Source organism: Lactuca sativa, chromosome 1 (genome assembly GCF_002870075.4).
Source record: "Lactuca sativa cultivar Salinas chromosome 1, Lsat_Salinas_v11, whole genome shotgun sequence".
Taxonomy (NCBI): Eukaryota; Viridiplantae; Streptophyta; class Magnoliopsida; order Asterales; family Asteraceae; genus Lactuca; species Lactuca sativa.
The window spans coordinates 214,002,669-214,020,449 of record NC_056623.2 but is presented as its reverse complement, the minus strand read 5'-3'; the positions used below and the strand labels follow the sequence as shown (position 1 = coordinate 214,020,449).

The 17,781-nt window shown below is 36.7% G+C and overlaps 1 protein-coding gene across 1 annotated transcript; it reads left to right on the top strand.

Annotated features, from left to right (window-relative positions):
• Nucleotides 1-8,389: 8,389 nt before the first annotated feature.
• Nucleotides 8,390-17,345, top strand: LOC111899597 (phospholipase A I). Its single transcript, XM_023895425.3, has 18 exons — nt 8,390-9,135; nt 10,342-10,489; nt 10,656-10,734; nt 10,816-10,969; nt 11,072-11,278; nt 11,374-11,619; nt 11,693-11,855; nt 11,935-12,195; nt 13,158-13,279; nt 13,392-13,553; nt 13,698-13,896; nt 14,162-14,298; nt 14,380-14,518; nt 14,628-14,831; nt 14,984-15,443; nt 16,210-16,426; nt 16,563-16,652; nt 16,786-17,345. Exons 1-18 carry the CDS (start codon nt 8,551-8,553, stop codon nt 17,269-17,271), a joined length of 4,059 nt encoding a protein of 1,352 aa, XP_023751193.1. The 5' UTR covers nt 8,390-8,550; the 3' UTR covers nt 17,272-17,345.
• The last annotated feature ends 436 nt before the right edge of the window (nt 17,346-17,781 follow it).

Sequence of the window (17,781 nt, the reverse complement as noted above, 5' to 3'; positions counted from 1 at the left end):
GACCTAGAACTGGGAGCTGTGGTCTTCGCCCTAAAAATTTGGAGGCACTACCTGTACGGTACAAAGTGCACCATCTTTACGGACCACAAGAGCCTCCAGCACATTTTGAATCAGAAGGAGCTGAACATGAGACAACGAAGATGGGTGGAATTGTTAAACGACTACGAATGCGAGATCAAGTACCATCCAGGCAAGGCCAACGTGGTAGCTGACGCATTAAGTCGAAAGGAATACACAAATCGACGTACGAAAACGCACTCGATAACCATTCAGTCTCATTTGACCACTCAAATTGCATCAGCCCAGGCAGAGGCTATGAAAACGGAAAACAGAACTAGCGAGGCACTACGCGGAATGGAGAAGAACCTGGAAGTCAAAGAGAATGGGGTATACTACTTCATGAACCGTATTTGGGTTCCAAAAATCGGAGGATTCAGGGAGATCGTTATGAAGGAAGCCCACAAGACACGATACTCCATTCATCCTGGTTCGGACAAGATGTATTTGGACATTAAGCAGCACTATTGGTGGCCTAACATGAAGGCGGAAATCGCAACTTATGTTAGTAAGTGCCTTACGTGTGCCAAAGTGAAAGTAGAACACCAGAAACCTTCCGGATTGCTACAGCAACCGGCAATCCCTGAGTGGAAATGGGAGGGGATTTCTATGGATTTCGTGACCAAGCTGCCCAAGACGTCGGACGGATTGGACACCATATGGGTAATAATCGACCGACTGACGAAATCTGCCCATTTCCTGCCCATCAAAGAGTCCTACAAGATGGAGAGGCTGACGCGTTTGTACCTACGAGAGACTGTAAGACTTCATGGAGTGCCAAAATCTATCATCTCAGATAGGGACAGTAGATTCACGTCACGCTTTTGGCAGTCGCTCCACAAGGCAATGGGAACTCATCTTGACATGAGCACCGCGTATCACCCACAAACGGACGGTCAAAGCGAACGAACCATTCAGACGCTTGAAGATATGCTTCGTGCATGATAGACTTCGGAAAGTCTTGGGATACCCACCTACCGTTGATCGAGTTTTCATATAACAATAGTTATCATTCGAGCATTAAGGTGGCCCCTTTCGAAGCACTGTACGGGCGTAAATGTAGATCACCGTTATGTTGGGTTGAAGTAGGTGACACCCAGCTAGCAAGAGCACATACGTCGGATAGGGCAATGACAGGACCGGAAATCATTCGCGAGACCACAGAAAAGATTGTCCAGATCAAAGCTCGATTACAGGCATCGCGCGACCGGCAAAAGAGCTACGCTGATAAACGGCGAAAGCCCTTAGAGTTCCAGGTCGGTGATCGAGTATTGTTGAAGGTCTCACCTTGGAAAGGGGTTATACGTTTCGGAAAACGAGGAAAGCTAAACCCACGGTACATTGGACCTTTCGAAATCGTCGCCCGAATAGGTCCGGTAGCCTACAGACTACAACTACCCCCGGAGCTAAACGGTGTGCACCCCGTGTTTCATGTTTCTAACCTGAAAAAGTGCCTATCAGATGAAACTCTTATCATTCCTCTTGACGAAATCGAAATCAATGAGAATCTCCTGTTCGTCGAAGAACCAATCAAAATCATGGACAGGGAGGTGAAGCGTACTAAGCAGAGTCGCATCCCGATCGTGAAGGTACGGTGGAACGCAAAGCGGGGGCCAGAATTCACGTGGGAACGCGAAGATCAAATGAAGCAGAAGTACCCTCACCTATTCTAGTTTTCTCAAATCTAGCTTTCAAACAGAATTTCGGGACGAAATTCCCTCTAACGGGGGGATGATGTCACAACTGTGAATTTTAAGCTATGTAATCTATACATTCAAGTTAATGTGAATCAAAAACTTTAACCAAGTACAAGATACAAGTACTATAGATAGTCATCAAACAATTGGAGACCCTAGAAGTTTTGGTTAAGTCCATTTTGGACTAAGACTTCCTTATTGGATCCAAATGGACCAATAAGCTTCCAATTGGACTATCATGGGTTTAGGACCCTAATTGGGCTCTAATTGGACCCACATTCGTCTATTTCAATATTTTGGGCTAGGTAGAACCTAGAAGGAAATAAAACACAAGTTTTGATCCATAATTAAACCTAACCTAGCTTAATAAAGCACAAAAATCACAATTTTATTTTATAAGTCCAATAAATACCCTAATTAACACTAATGTTGGGCTTAGGAGCAAAAAGCCCAAAAACCTTTTTTTTTCCTTCCCATTTTCGGCCCAAAAGAAAAGCCCAAGAAGAAGGGTTGACTATTTGCTTGCCACCTCATTATTACCCAACATGTCTCCATGCATCTTAGTCCATATCTCCATGCAAATCACTTCAAAAGTCATTTCTCCTTCTCTCCTCTCTCACTCTCGGCCATACACACTTACACACACCAAAATATCTCAACTTTCTCTCTAGAACACTCAAAGAACTCTCCTTCCCTCCCCTCTCCAAAAATCTCGAAATTTAGGGACTTTCCAAGAGGATTTTGCAAGTAAATCATCATCTAAGGTAAGATTATGCATAGATCTATGGTTTAAATTCTTTTGTTATCAAAATCTCTTCCTAATCCATGTAAAAACCTTGATCTTGCACTCTAGAAACCCCATAATCTCGAAAAGTTCATCAAGGAGTGCAAGGGCCAAAAATCACTTCATTTCTTCCAATTTTTCTTCAAGAACCGAAACTACCCACTCAAGGTGAGATTCATACCCCTATTTTCTGTTTTTAAGAGTTTTTGTGGGGGGGAATACAAGTGAAAGTGTAGATCTATATGTATTTGTATGCCTTGTATGATTTCCATGCTTATATGTATGCTTATATGTGTTTTAATGTTGGATCTAGCCAATAAACCCCTCAAAACCGAGATATAACTCATGTTTTATGATATTAGCTTCAAATATGTTCCTACATAATAAGTGATACTAGATAAATAGCCAAGTGGTTAGCAACAATTTTCTTTAAGCTAAAAACACACATCTTGGGCCAAAAATGTGAAAAATACAAAATTTAGGGCCCAAAATGACATTTTACAGATTCTGATAGTTGAAATGTGTCAAAACAGTTTCAATAAAGCTATTTCTGGAATTTTATTCATTTTGAGGATTAAAAACATAAATTTCAAGCCTATTGGGCTAAAAATGTAAATTTCGGCCCAATAAGGCCCATTATGCGAATTTTTCTGTTTTGAAGGGCCAAAACTGTGAAATTCTGTAAAACAGTGGACTATAAGTGTCCCAAACCCTTTTCAAAGGTTTAAAATGCTTTTTAAATTTAAAAAGGACCAAAGTTGCAAAAATTTTCCACTTTGGGCCAAAATTGTCAAAATTGCGAAAAGATGGGCTAAAACCGAGAAAAACTGCATTTTCAGGGACTTAAACTGTTTTCTTTGAAAAATATGCTGGAAAATATTAATTTCAATAATTTTTGGTGTTAAAATGTCAAGAAAAGTAGTTTAAGGACCAAACCGGGAAATATTTAAATAAAAGGGTTGAAAATGTAATTTTTACAAATAATGAGGGGCTGAAACCAGAAATATTTCAAGGCTGATTCATCATGTACAATGTGATCAAATAATGACACCTCAACTACCAACGAAATACAACTCATTACAATACCAAAAGTCGTTGTTAAACGAATTGGCTCGGTCTCGAGCCAATGAAAATCCACAACTACTAACTCTTTGATACATACAAATAACGATTGGTAATACACATACCTGCGAGTGTGCACAGACGTCTACGCACCATCTTCGGGCCCCAAAAGTGTAAAATCTTGTTTGTTGGGCCTAGCTAGCCCAATGACCTGATCTTAAGGCCCGAAGACATTTTTTTCTACGAAGTGTTGAGTTTTACCGACTTGGCACAACGTAGGGTGACTTTCAATGGCTTGTACCATTGGACCCCAAGGGCCATGGTATTGCTAGAAAAGTCTACACATTTTACGAGGCGGGTCGGGGACCCCTCGCACACATTTTTTCCCCAGCCGGTTAATAGAGTTACCGGGGTCTTCGTGACCTCTTTCTCTTCGGATGTGGGACCACTCATAGTCCGGGCGATTGGATAACGTGATTAGTACTGACGACGCCTTCGGGAATCGTTGGTATATCTATAAACCGGGCATTTGTGTAATGCGGGTTTGTAGTAAATAATCAATGCTCGAGAACCTTCCAACGTCGCTTGGGACCGATACTACTATTTTTGTAATGGTTTCAACACAACTCAATGGATTTCAAAAGAACTAGGGGAACATCGGGTTTCCCTAGGGTTTTTATCACATACCGATTTTAAACGCATACATCTTAAATGAACAATTTTTGCAAGTATAGAAATAAACAAGCATACCTATGGATCTTCACAAACGTTTTTGAAAGCTTTTCTTTTCAGAAAATATCGGATTTTCTGGTGGTTTTTCAAACAATATAAACATTCGATTTCAAACACTACTTATGAACTCACCAACATTTCATATGTTGACGTTTTTCAAAATACTTGTATTCTCAGGGAACCAGTGAATCAAGGGAAATCATACTCAGTGACGGTTGCAGTTTATTTTTGAATGAACCAAACAACATTAATTTTTGGAAATGTAATGTCTTAAACAATGTATGACATGTAAACACTACTGGTTGTACTATGTTGATGAATGGTGACGAATGTTGTTTTGTTTCATATATATACAACGTTGTGGTATTCAATTGAGTCACGACAGCCCCCGGACGATTCCGCCGTCTGGTTCGGGGGTGTGACAGATCAGCATGTTTATGATGTTAGTACGTGATCAGTATGTTTATGACATATTATTATGTGATAGTGGTAGGGGTGAAATAGTCCCCGGTTACCGGTTGAAAGATACAGATGGCAGTTACCGGTTGAGAGATACCGATGGTGTTATGTGGTATGTGGTATGATGGGGAACCCACTAAGCTCCGTGCTTATGGTTTATAGTTTTGGTTTCAGGTACTTTGTTTCAAAGGAAAGGAGTCGGCTTGGTCGCAGCGCATCACACTATGTTTTTCGCACACAAGATCATTGGGATTATACTCTGATATGGTTTCATAATATTACATTTTGATTATTCACACTTTGGTTTTATGTAATAACCTAATTAAAAATGAAATTTTTGGCCTTGAATTTTGGGATGTTACAAATATTGAGTTATGTGATTTTAAAAAAATGAAAAATTTATCTGGAAATTTACATTGTTACAAGTTGGTATCAGAGCCTTGGTTTGAGGGATTCGGATGTACTCTCGGGTATGTATGGACTCAAATTGAAGATTGGAGAAAATTTTTATAAGAAGAAATGATTTTTCTAAAACGAGTAAGAGTTTAAAGAGAAAACGAGACGGAGCAGTATGTACAATCAGCCAGAACCCGAGCGGTGATTTCCAAAAGTACCATTACTTGTTTATATTATGAGATATTTATGAGATATTAGAGCTTCATGCTAGAGGATAGGCTATGTATTTTAGAAATTAGGGATAAAGTTGCCTAATTCATGATGCCTTAGCCTAGGGGATGCTATTGATTGATATTATCTGCTATTTGCTCTATGTATGTGCTGAGTAGGAGTGCCTAGTAGGAATCTTTCATATAAAGCTTTGAGTAGAGGAGTAATCTGGGAGTGATACCTAGATGTGCATTCGAGGAATCCATTGGGAGAGTAGTTAGATACCACGAGAGGTAGGGTTGCCTGAGTTCAGTGATGCTTTTGAGTTGTGGATAGAGCGAGTTATATGTTAGAGTGGCTTTATGCATTGGTGGAGATTATTTGATGCCCGAATGTTGCTTGCTTTGTGATTTAAGGAACTCTTGATGATGGGAGTCAACTACTAAGTGAATACGACGATATTCAGGCGGTAGACGACTGGCATCATAAGGAGTTCTTCAGCAGCTGATGGCAGAAAAGTGTGAGAACCTAGGAGAGCCTAAGGAGAAATTTTAGTGCGATGACTACGTTGTTTAGAGGTAAGTATTCGCTAGAAAGCGAGCATGTGTAATGGAAAGGGTAACGTCGAAATACATATTAGGACCCTTATGTCATTTTCCATTTTTTTTAATATGAAATTCTTATTAGTGGGTGGGATTTAGGTAGAAGATGTAGTTTTAGAGATAGTGAAAGGACTATTTTCAAAATAGTTCAAAGAACCATTAAACTCTCCAGAAATTACAAGACGAAGTAGATGATCAAATTTAATGGAATGTCGGTTTCGTATCATATCATCCTTGGTTTTGAATCACGGTCCTTAAAGATAATAATATATAACGACCCTACTACGTATTTCGACTTTACCCTTTCAGTCCCTAAAGTTTTTTTCGTGCCTTTTAAGGGAACAAATTGATTAGTGACTTGTTTATCTAGTCCCCTTAACCTTTTTTAGCCGGGTAATAGACGCATGTGGCTTTTTGTTAATTAAAAAAAATTAATTTAATACACTTCACCTCTCTATCTCTTTCCCTCTCTCAAAAACACACATGAACCCAGATGATCCCTCCTCTTTCCCTCCTGTAACTCCTTTTATTCATGCATCTTTCTCATTATCATGTATGGAGAAGATGATGTTCTTGTATGGTATTTTTTATGCCCTTCACTTCATCTTCCTCACTACCTCCACTGTATAGCAGAGCTTCATCTTCAAAAGAGAAGCCTCTATTGTAGGACTTCATCAATGGAGTCTTAGCTAGCTTCCATAGATTCTAATATGAGGGAAATCAATCTACCCTCCAGATGAAGTCTGAACCCATGAAAACGAAGAACAACTGAGATCTATCTTCAACATCGCCACCGGAGATCCATCTCCACCACACCAGTAACAAACATACAAAAAAACCCAATCTAAAATCTCGACCAAATCTCTTTCACTGAAAATGTCGTCACTAATGGTGTTCCAAACTTCAATCGATTCTCTCACTAGAGATGGTGCTGAGGTGATCGGGACTAAGTTGCAGGTGGAGGGGTTTTCTTGGTTTATATTTTCTATTTGTATTCATCTCTTCTCTGGATCTGGGTGTTTTAAGTTAACATGGTTTGATTTCATGGAGCTTTCAAGTCTTGGATTGAATTGATTTCATGTTTATTTTGATTACATGTATCAAGTAGAAAAGCAAATTTTTGGTTTAGTTGGTTATGGTTTCAGATCATTAAATCTGACTTGAGGTTCATCATGTTTGATTTTAAGGATTAATATTCTAGTTCCTTATTCCTTTTGAATTGAATCTGATTTGCAGATGTGGTTTAAATACAGGTTTACTTTGTAGATAATGGTATCGTATGAATTAATGGGGGGTCTTTGTTTGTTTGTAATTAAAAATGTGTGTATGTATAGAGTTTGAGTTGCCTGAGCTGAGGAAGAGGAAAATCGGAGAGAGAGAGAGAGAGAGAGAGAGAGAGAGGTCATATGAGCCAATAGTGATTAGTCAAGGTCTATGTGGAAAAGGGGTAATTGTGTCACCCCTTCGTTTTGTTCAAAGTGACCAAATCAACCCGACAAAAACAAATTTGTTCCCTTAAAAGGCACGACAAAAACTTCAAGGACTGAAAGGGTAAAGTTGAAATATTAGGACCCTTACGTCTTTTTCCATTTTTTTTAGGGTGAGTTTCATATATGCCCCTCTTAAACTTCAAAATATCATATTTTCCCAGCTTAATTTTTTAATATCATATTTGCCCTTCATAAACCTTCAAACTATCATATTTGCCCAAATCATTTTTTATAATGTTTTTAATATTTTATAATCATTCTTTATACCTTAGAATTATTATAATAATTAAAAATTTTAACCATATTATCCTTATGTCTATGATAATGGAGTGTGAACTTCTAAATTGTTAGAATGTCGCTTTCCTGATAAACAAAAAAAATTCATCCTCAACCCTCTCTATGGAATGTATATTTTGATTGTTTAGTTTTTGTTGTTTTTCATTATTATCATGTTGTAGATGGATGATATTTTAGATATTACCATTGATATTTTGATGTTTAAAAAGTACATATAAGATATTTTGATATTTAAGAAGTACATATATGATATTTTGATGTTTAAAAATGATATATATGATATTTTGAAATTTTATAAAGGGTAAATATGATATTTAGAAATTTTATAAAGGGTAAATATGATATTTAAAAATTAAGTTGGATAAATATGATATTTTGATGTTTAACAAGGACATATATGAAATTCACCCTTTTTTTTAATATTTTTTAATATGACATTCTTATTAGTGGGAGGGATTTAGGTAGAAGGTGTAGTTTTAGAGATAGTGAAAGGACTATTTTTAAAATAGTTCAAAGAACCAATAAACTCTCCGGAAATTACAAGACGAAGTAGATGATCAACTTTACTGGAATGGCGGTTTCTTATCATATCATCCTTGGTTTTGAATCACGATCCTTGAAAATAATCATATACCATTTCAAATGCTTCGGTTAAGCCCTACAATTCTTCAATCGATTTGTCCAAAAGCACGAAATGTTGTTAAAAGATCCAAATTTCGATCGATGATCGTCTCTGCATGAGGGAAATTTTGTGTTGATATACAATGTCGTGGGGATTAGGTTGGAAGAGGCCATCTGATGTGTTTCATCTATCATTACATTACGGTATAGAGGAAACAATAGATGATCAAAACCGTTCGCCTTCATCATCATCACCGCCTTCGTCGAGTTTATCGTCGGAAAAAGACAACCACATTTGTAACGACCAAGAGTTAGGGTTTCGAATCGATCTCGATTGGAATGCCGCCGATGACGATGGTCAGGTTGCATTGAGGCTTCAGTCTCAGGTAATGGTAGCTTTGCCTTTGCCGCAAGATACGGTGGTGATCACGTTGTCGGAGACAGCATGTGATGATTCCGGTGGGGATTTGGTGCGTGTGGGTATGAAGGTTGTGAAGCAGAGAGATCCACTTAGGGCGGTTGCCATGTCACGGGTCGGAGGGTCCGGCCAACAGTATGATGGAATGGGCGTCCTTACTAAGTTGATGCAATCAGATTTTGCAGCCGCCTCTGGGTCGGGTATGGGTACGGGTACGGGTACGGGTCAAGCTGTTGTGGTAGGGGTGAGATTTATTGCTGATCATTGGACGAATGTTACTGTCGTCAGCCTCTACAGCTGCGGTTTGTCTGTAAGCTTTTTAATTTCTTGCTCCTACAAAACTTATTTCTCAAATTATTTGACTTAATATTATTGTATCTTCTTTTTCTTACAACTTTCAAAAAGCTTCTGACTTGAACAAGTCAAATATTCAAATGAGTAGATGGCATCTAGGTGACAACATTTTGCTTACATGAATTTTTATTAGAATTCAAGTATTTATATTGTCGATTTGATCTTTATTTTAAAATTTAAGATGATAAAGCAACAACTTTACTTTTCAGTTTGTCCTATTTAATTGATTTTTTATTTTTTCACATACACCAAGTCATTTTTTTGTCATCATCTTCTTCACCCATTAAGATCCAAGAACTAGTTTCAAATAATCTCCAAATCTACCTCTTTTTTGACACAGTTTTTTCACCAAATGTAATTTTGACAAATTTTTATATTCAAGTTCCTATTGATTTTTGTTTCCGATTAGTTGAATGTTTGTTGGACTACCAAGAATACTAATTAAATGCATATTTGGTCTTATTTTGGAAGTGATTATCTGATTATTAGGATTTAGTTTCTAGTTTTTGTGTATCCTGCTCTTGCTTTCTGATTATTTAAAGATGAAGTTTTGAGTCTATTAATGAAGAATCGTTATTCAATATAAATTCACTATGGTAAACAATGAGCTGTTGGTCACCTTCATATAATGTAGTTTCAGTTCATTTACACCTTCACCTTCATATAACATCACACTTTCATTTCTTTCTACTACAACATTATAGTTTCAGTTTTTTTTCTTATTAAGACATTGTGGTGTGAGATATCTACCGAGTTGTAGCATTATACATTCAATGTTTATTAGGACATTATACTTTGAAAAAATCTACCAAATTGCACCAATGAAAATTGTTCATTGTTTTGTAGTGGATGACCTTAATATACTTGGATAAATGTTCAAAGTACAATGTTGTAGTAGGAAGAAATAAAACTAAGATGCTACAATAAACAAATCAACAAAACCACATTTCTATTTTTCCATTTAACCCATGTGGATACAATGGAAAATATTATTAGTGAAAAGGTTTTGCATGGCAAAAGGGTGTATTTCTATATTAGCAAAGTCAATAACATTTTGTTATACTTGTATTATTTAGTGTAAAGATGTTGTAGGCCATAGTGTTTTTTAAAAACGATCAAGGCTTCAAACTTTTTACAAATTTGCCCTCATTTATATTTTCAGACACTTCCAGTAGAGTTGACTAAACTGCCACTTCTTGAGAAGCTATATCTTGATAACAACAAGCTGTCAAATTTACCCCCAGAAGTTGGTGACATGAAAAGCCTTAAAGTACTCACGGTTGACTACAACATGTTAGTTTCAGTACCAGGTACACTTGTATGTGTGTGTGTGTATACATATATCATATATACATATATACATATATAAAATATCGATTTTCCTATTTTCCTGAGAAGTTATATCCAATTTATGTAGGTGTATAGGACCGATTTACAGCTTGTGACATGTGCCTTTTTTGTTTGAACCACAAACAGTTGAACTCAGGAGGTGCATTGGACTCGTGGAGTTATCACTTGAACACAATAAGCTCGTCTGTCCTCTTTTTGATTTCAGGTGACTCGATTATAAATAAATTTTGTAGCATATTATTTAGAAAAAATGATAAATCTTATTTTGACCTTTTTGTTTATGCAGGGCCATGGCAGAATTACGTGTTCTCAGGCTATTTGGTAATCCGCTTGAATTTCTTCCCCAAATTTTGCCTTTGCACCAACTTCGTCACCTTTCTCTTGCAAACATCCGTATAGTTGCAGATGACCATCTGAGATCAGTCAATGTGCAGATAGAGGTAATAATATATTTGGATGATGACATGCTTTTCTTTGGTGCTATCATTTTGTCAGTGTCAGTGTCAGTGTCAGTGTGTAACTTGTATTAAGATGGAATGCAGATGGAGAATAGTTCATACTTCTCTTCGCGACACAAGCTGAGTGCCTTTTTTGCACTTATATTTCGTTATTCTTCATGCCACCATTCTTTGCTTGCATCAGCCCTTGCAAAGATGATGCAAGATGAAGGAAACCGTGTGGTTATTGGTAAAGATGAAAATGCAGTTCGCCAGCTCATCAGCATGATAAGTAGCGAAAACCATCACGTGGTTAGTTCAGTTGCCATTTTTATCATATATTTATATTTTTTCCTTGTAATTAGTTGTATCATGTATATATGTACTACTCTGTGTTATATATATAGGTTGAGCAAGCGTGTTCTGCACTTACCTCTCTTGCCTCGGATGTATCTGTATCACTTCAGTTGATGAAATGTGACATCATGCAACCCATTCAAAGAGTTTTGAATTCTGCGGGCCCTCAAGAGCTGAAATCCGTTTTGCAAGTTGTGGCAAAATTAGGGTTTGTCTCTGATACAGTTGCCCAAAAGATGATGAACAAGGATGTGGTGAGATCGTTAAAAATCTTATGCGCACATAAAGATCCTGAGGTGAACACTATTTTTTTTTTCTTTTTTCTTTCCTGTGGATGAAGTAAAAGTGCTGAATGAGTTAATTAATTAGGTACAAAGGGCGTCTTTACTAGCTATTGGGAACTTAGCCTTCTGTTTAGAGAACAGGCTGATGCTTGTTGCTTCTGAAAGTTTGAGGGATCTTCTTTTACGGCTTACAGTTGCATTTGAGTTACGTGTGAGGAAAGCTGCAGCTCGTGTTCTTGCGATTCTCGGTGGGTTTTGCTTAGTGATTTTCTATGAATATATTATTTGATTTATGGTTATATTAAATAGTGTATTATTATTATATAGGGGAGAATGAGAGTCTGAGGCGTTGTATCAAAGGAAGACAGGTACCAAAGCAAGGACTGCGTATACTTACAATGGATGGAGGTGGGATGAAAGGTCTTGCGACTGTTCAAATTCTTAAGGAAATTGAGAAGGGAACAGGGAAGCAGATACATGAGATGTTTGACCTTATATGTGGCACTTCAACCGGTGGCATGCTTGCTGTTGCTCTTGGAATTAAACTCATGTCCTTGGAAAAATGTGAAGACATATACAAAAATCTAGGTCGGCTATGGCCTCATGACATGAATTAGTTGTACTGCATTTGGCATGCATTAGACTATGACTGATACTCATGTCCATTGAAAAAAAAAAATTGCAATTTTTTGTACCACCCAAAAATGTGGAAAAGGGATTCTCTCTCGATCTTTGGTCTGTGCAAAAGACGAAAATGCCATCTCCATCATCATTAAAAATAACCCTAGAAAGCATGTCCAGTCCAATCCAGTCTCGATCAACAAACGCAGCCATAAGGCTGCGTTTGTTACATGGGACAAGACTAGACAGACTTTCTAGGGATATTTTCAATGATGATGGAGATGGCATTTTCGTCTTTTACACAGACCAAAGATCGAGGGAGAATCCCTTTTCTACCTTTTTGGGTGGAGTAATTTACACGAATGGTCCCTATGGTTTAGGGTAATTTGCGCGTTTGATCCCTAACTTATTTTTTTAACTCAGAAGGTCCCTACTGTTTGTTTTTGTTACGCGCTTGGTCTCTCTCTTACCTAAAAAGACTATTTTGCCCTTGATTTTTTAATTTATTTAAATAAATACACACTCAACCCCATCCTCATCACCTTATCTTACTTACCCCACCATTTTTTCCTATTTAAATAATAGTCATTTTAGGTAAGACAGGGACCAAGCGCGTAACAAAAACAAACAGTAGGGACCAAGCCCATAACAAAAACAAACAGCAGGGACTTTCCGAGTTAAAAAAAATAAGTTAGGGACCAAACGCACAAATTACCCCAAACCATAGGGATCATTCGTGTAATTTACTCTTTTTGGGTGGTACAAAAAAATCCAATTTTTATTCGATTGACATGAGTATCAGTCCTAGTCTAATGCATGTCAAATGCAGTACAACCTGTCCTGCATAACCAAATAAATGGAGCCTTATGCATGCGACTATGCTAACACACTTGTTTTTCTTTACAATTGATTTCTCTACAAATCTAAAGGAAAACTTGTTTTTGCGGAACCCGTTCCAAGGGATAACGAAGCAGCAACTTGGAGAGAGAAGTTTGATCAGCTTTACAAAAGTTCATCACAAAATTTTAGAGTTGTTGTACATGGATCTAAAGTATGCAAAGTTCTCCCTTTTTACTTTTCTATATAGTCACTCACCAAAACAAAAAAATTTCTGATTTAATGATTATTTGCTAAATCTAATCTAGTTTCATATCTGTGTCCAGCACAGCGCTGATGAATTTGAGAGATTATTGAAAGAGATGTGTGCAGAAGAGGATGGAGATCTCTTAATAGACTCAGCAGTGAAAAACATTCCCAAAGTTATTGTAATATCGACTTTAGTCAGCGTGTCGCCTTCTCAGCCATTTATATTCCGCAACTATCAGGTTTTCACTATGTTTCTTTTTTTAGTTTGAACGAAAGAAATAGCAACACACTTTCTTTCATCTGTTTATTATTACACAAATAAGTGAAAGTAGGTTGCTATTTTTGACTCTTTGGTGATTAATATATGTGCATTGGAAGTGAAGTATCCTGCAGGGACACTAGAAGCACCTTTGACAATTGCAGAAAATTTAGCAGCAACAAGTGGGGGATCTGTAACATCAACTAATGGTGCTCAAATTGGATACAAACGTGGTGCTTATATGGGAAGCTGTAGACATCATTTATGGCAAGCTATTAGAGCATCATCTGCAGCTCCATATTATCTTGATGATTACACTGATGGTATGAGATGAAGAAATTAATTTGTAAAAAGTTTGGACTTAATGAGGAAAGCCTCATTTCCCTGACTTTTTCTATTAAGTCAAAAAATAAAAATAAACATTGTAATCCGGTAAGCTATATTTGAGTGTCTCTTTTTGCAGAAAGAATGACTTAATAGAATCATAAAAATAAGGTTCAAACATTATATGTTGAGAGTTGAAGTGGTGTTCAAGACTAGAATTAATTTGTGAAGGTTATAGAAATAATCAAGTGCGATTATTTTTAGGTATATTTCGGTGGCAAGATGGTGCGATTGTTGCAAATAATCCTACTATTTTTGCAATACGAGAAGCACAACTGTTATGGCCAGATGCAAAAATCGACACCTTAGTTTCAGTTGGTTGTTGTTCTGTTCCAACTAAGGTAATTATTAATACACCAAATTTCAATACTTTACATAAATAAATATTTATTCATCTTTTTTTTTTTTTTTTCTGATTCAAGGTTCGAAAAGGTGGGTGGCGTTATTTGGATACTGGGCAAGTGTTGGTTGAAAGTGCATGTTCAGTTGAGAGGATCGAACATATGTTAAGCACATTGCTCACCATGATTCCTGATATTCAGTATTTTCGATTCAATCCAGGTCCAATAACCTTTTCTCTAATTATCTAATCCATTTTAAATTCTTCTTTATGTATATATATATAAAGAAATCCATAAAAGTAGATTGGTGTTTGTGGTGTGTTTTACAGTGGATGAACGTTGTGATATGGAGTTGGATGAGACTGATCCTACGATATGGCTTAAATTGGAAGCAGCCACTAATGATTATATTGAGAACAACTCTTCAGCTTTTAAACAAGTGTGTGAAAAATTGTTGCAGAATTATAAGGATGGAAAAATACCTGACATTCTAAACTCTCCACAGTTCCTCAAGCCAAGGCGCCTAAATATAGGTACGATTGGATTGCTGCATGAAATCTTGTTTTTTCTTTTTCTCATTAACTGTTGTATACAATAATAATAATAATAAATTACATTACATTTTCTATTTGTAAGAACTCTGATGAATGATGTTTAAGGTTGGATTTGCATATAATATTTTCAGGTGAAAATGGACCTTGTTTAGGTTGGAGACGCTACGTGCTACTAGTGAAGGCTTCAAATTCCCCTGATTCTCGAAAAAACTTAAGCAGCCATATTCAATCACTCGAGACATTTTGTTCAGGAAATGGAATAAAAATATTTCTCATGGATGTGACATCATCATCATCATCATCATCATCGTTATCATCTCCCTCTCCACCTACATCATCACCATTGTTCACTGCAAGCTTCCCATCAAGCTCGCGTCTCTTTGGTTCTGATACTGGGCCCGGGCCCCACTTAGGTCTTGATGGAAACTTTACAGATAAAAATTGTGCCCCACCACCCCCTTTAGAATCACCAACAACACTAAGAAAGCTCTCAGAGCCGATTCGATACCTACATGACAAGTTACAGAATTCACCACAGGTTGGAGTTGTTCATTTGGCTCTTCAAAACGATTCAAATGGATCCATTTTAAGGTTCTTTCATTCTTTCTTCCTTCATTAACCAATATAGATTCAATACCCATTTATGCAACCAGGTTTCAATCTTATTTTTTTACCCAATTTGTGAGAAAAAGTGTTTCAATTTATAAGATGCAAATATTTGGCTGCATGGTAACTTGTTAACCGGTTGAAGGTGTTGTATAATTCATGTCTGGTTGCATAAATTGATAAAAAAAAAAAAAAGGTAAAATCTTGTTGCATGAATAACCATTCAATCCGTGTGTGTGGCATTGTGAGGTAACAGGTCTTGTTACAATATTTTGGTCCTACAGTGAAATAGGGCTGCATATTTACTGAAAAAAAAAACAAGAGAGCATTTTTCTTTCTTTAGATAATGTTTTTTTTTGAAAATAAAAAACACTATCCAAACGAAGAAAAATGTGTTTCACCTGTTTCCCAACAACGTTGTATATGGGCGGATTGAGAAAACGGTCAAAATGGCTTTTTTTTGTATCTAGTAAATAATAAATATTTGTAACGCGACAACAAAAGCTATTATTGAAAAATTAAAATAATTAATTATTTTTTATTAAAGTAAACTTTAGCTAGGAGGTTAGTTTGTAGAATGTACACACTCGCCATGTGTGAGTTTTAACTTGTTTGACCCTTTTAGCAATTTTTTTTTTTAAATTGCTAAATTGTTTAAACATGAGCAATACAGTATAGAGAAAATTTTAGGCAGTTAATAATTAAGTGAGATATAAGATAAGTAAAGACATATAGTGTATGTTGTGGGCAGTTGGAAAAATGATGTATTTGTGGTTGCTGAACCGGGTGAGCTGGCAGAGAAGTTTCTGGAAAAAGTGAAATATAGTTTTCAGTCGATGTTGAAAGGGGGGCGTAGGCGTTACATGTCAGACATTTCAAACATCTCTTGTGTTGCTGATTTGGTTGCCTGTAGGCCCTACTTCCAGATCGGGGTTGTTGTCCATCAGTACATAGGCCGCCAAACTCAGGTCTCTTTAATTCCTTACCCCATAAAACATCACAAAACAAAACACTGTGTTTGTGGGACCCAGTCTCATGTGTCCAAAAAAAAAAAGGACATGAATGCCCTTCCAAAACTTGTAATATAATGATGTGTGTGTGAAGGTTAATGAAGAAGGTCAAGAATTTGGAGCTTACATGTTTCGTAGGACTGTTCCTTCTATGCACTTGGCTCCACCAGATGTTCGTTGGATGGTGGGTGTGTTTTACTCCAATTCTGACTTACTTTATTTATACATTGGCCTTTTTTGGGTTATTTCTCTTGTAAAAATGTATTTTAATTACTTAGAATAACAAAATGTAGTTTTGTTTTGGTTGTTTATTGTAGGTTGGTGGTTGGAGAGATAGAATTATAATATACACGGGTCTATACGGGCCAACGACGGCTCTAATAAAGGCATTTCTAGACTCGGGTGCTAAAGCCGTTATTTGTCCTACAATACAGCCTGAAGAAACACAAACACACTTAACATCATTCCATGGATCTTTCAACTTAACTGAACTGGAGAGAGTTAAATTTGAGATCGGGGTGGAGGACTTAGAAGATGAAGATGTGATGACAGTGGGGCCCATGAGCCCAGGGAGTGAATGGGAAGCCATGACCATGGAAAGAGAGACACCCACTCCGGGTGTAGCGGGAGGTCGAGGGACGTTGATCTGGGATGATGATGATGAGGAAGATCTCTCTAATTTCACGCATCACTTGTATGATTCCATATATCTTAGAGGGGAGAGAGTTGATGTTGCTTTACTAAATGCTCTTGATGCTCATCGGACAATTAGGTATTCATGTCATCTCCCTCGTCTGCTTTAGACTTTACAAAACGAATATATTATATCTTTTAAAAAAAAGAGAGAAACAAAAGAACATAGTTAGTGTTTATTACATATTTATTTATATGCTTATATGCTGCAATAAATGTTTTGGTATGGTGATCAATGCCAAAAATCTTGTTATTTGTATCATTTGTTATGTTGATAAGTATGCTTTTATCATGTATACAATTTGTTTAGCCTAGTTGAACAAGTATTATTGTTGATTGCATTTTTTGTTGATTGCAATCAAATACAGTCATTAATTCGGTGACAGAAACAATAGGCAGGAGTCTTAGAAGGTGTTGGCAAAGCTTAAAAAATGAGCTTTTTGACTTATTACCGGTTTGACACCGGTATAAGTAAAAAAAAAAAAAAAGTGTTTGGGTAAAAAAACAACTTATATAGCTGTTGGTGACTTCTAATAAGTCAAAAAGTGATAAGTAACATACCCATTACTTATTAAAAACTCTTTATTTCACCAAATAAGTTATAAGTCAAAAAGTCATAA

Bases quoted from the DNA above. Each gene is read 5' to 3' on its own strand.
- LOC111899597 (XM_023895425.3), top strand. From the start codon at position 8,551: ATGTCGTGGGGATTAGGTTGGAAGAGGCCATCTGATGTGTTTCATCTA. The intron at 10,970-11,071 runs GTAATAATATAT...GATGGAATGCAG, and splicing joins CAGTCAATGTGCAGATAGAG to ATGGAGAATAGTTCATACTT. The intron at 13,897-14,161 runs GTATGAGATGAA...GATTATTTTTAG, and splicing joins TCTTGATGATTACACTGATG to GTATATTTCGGTGGCAAGAT.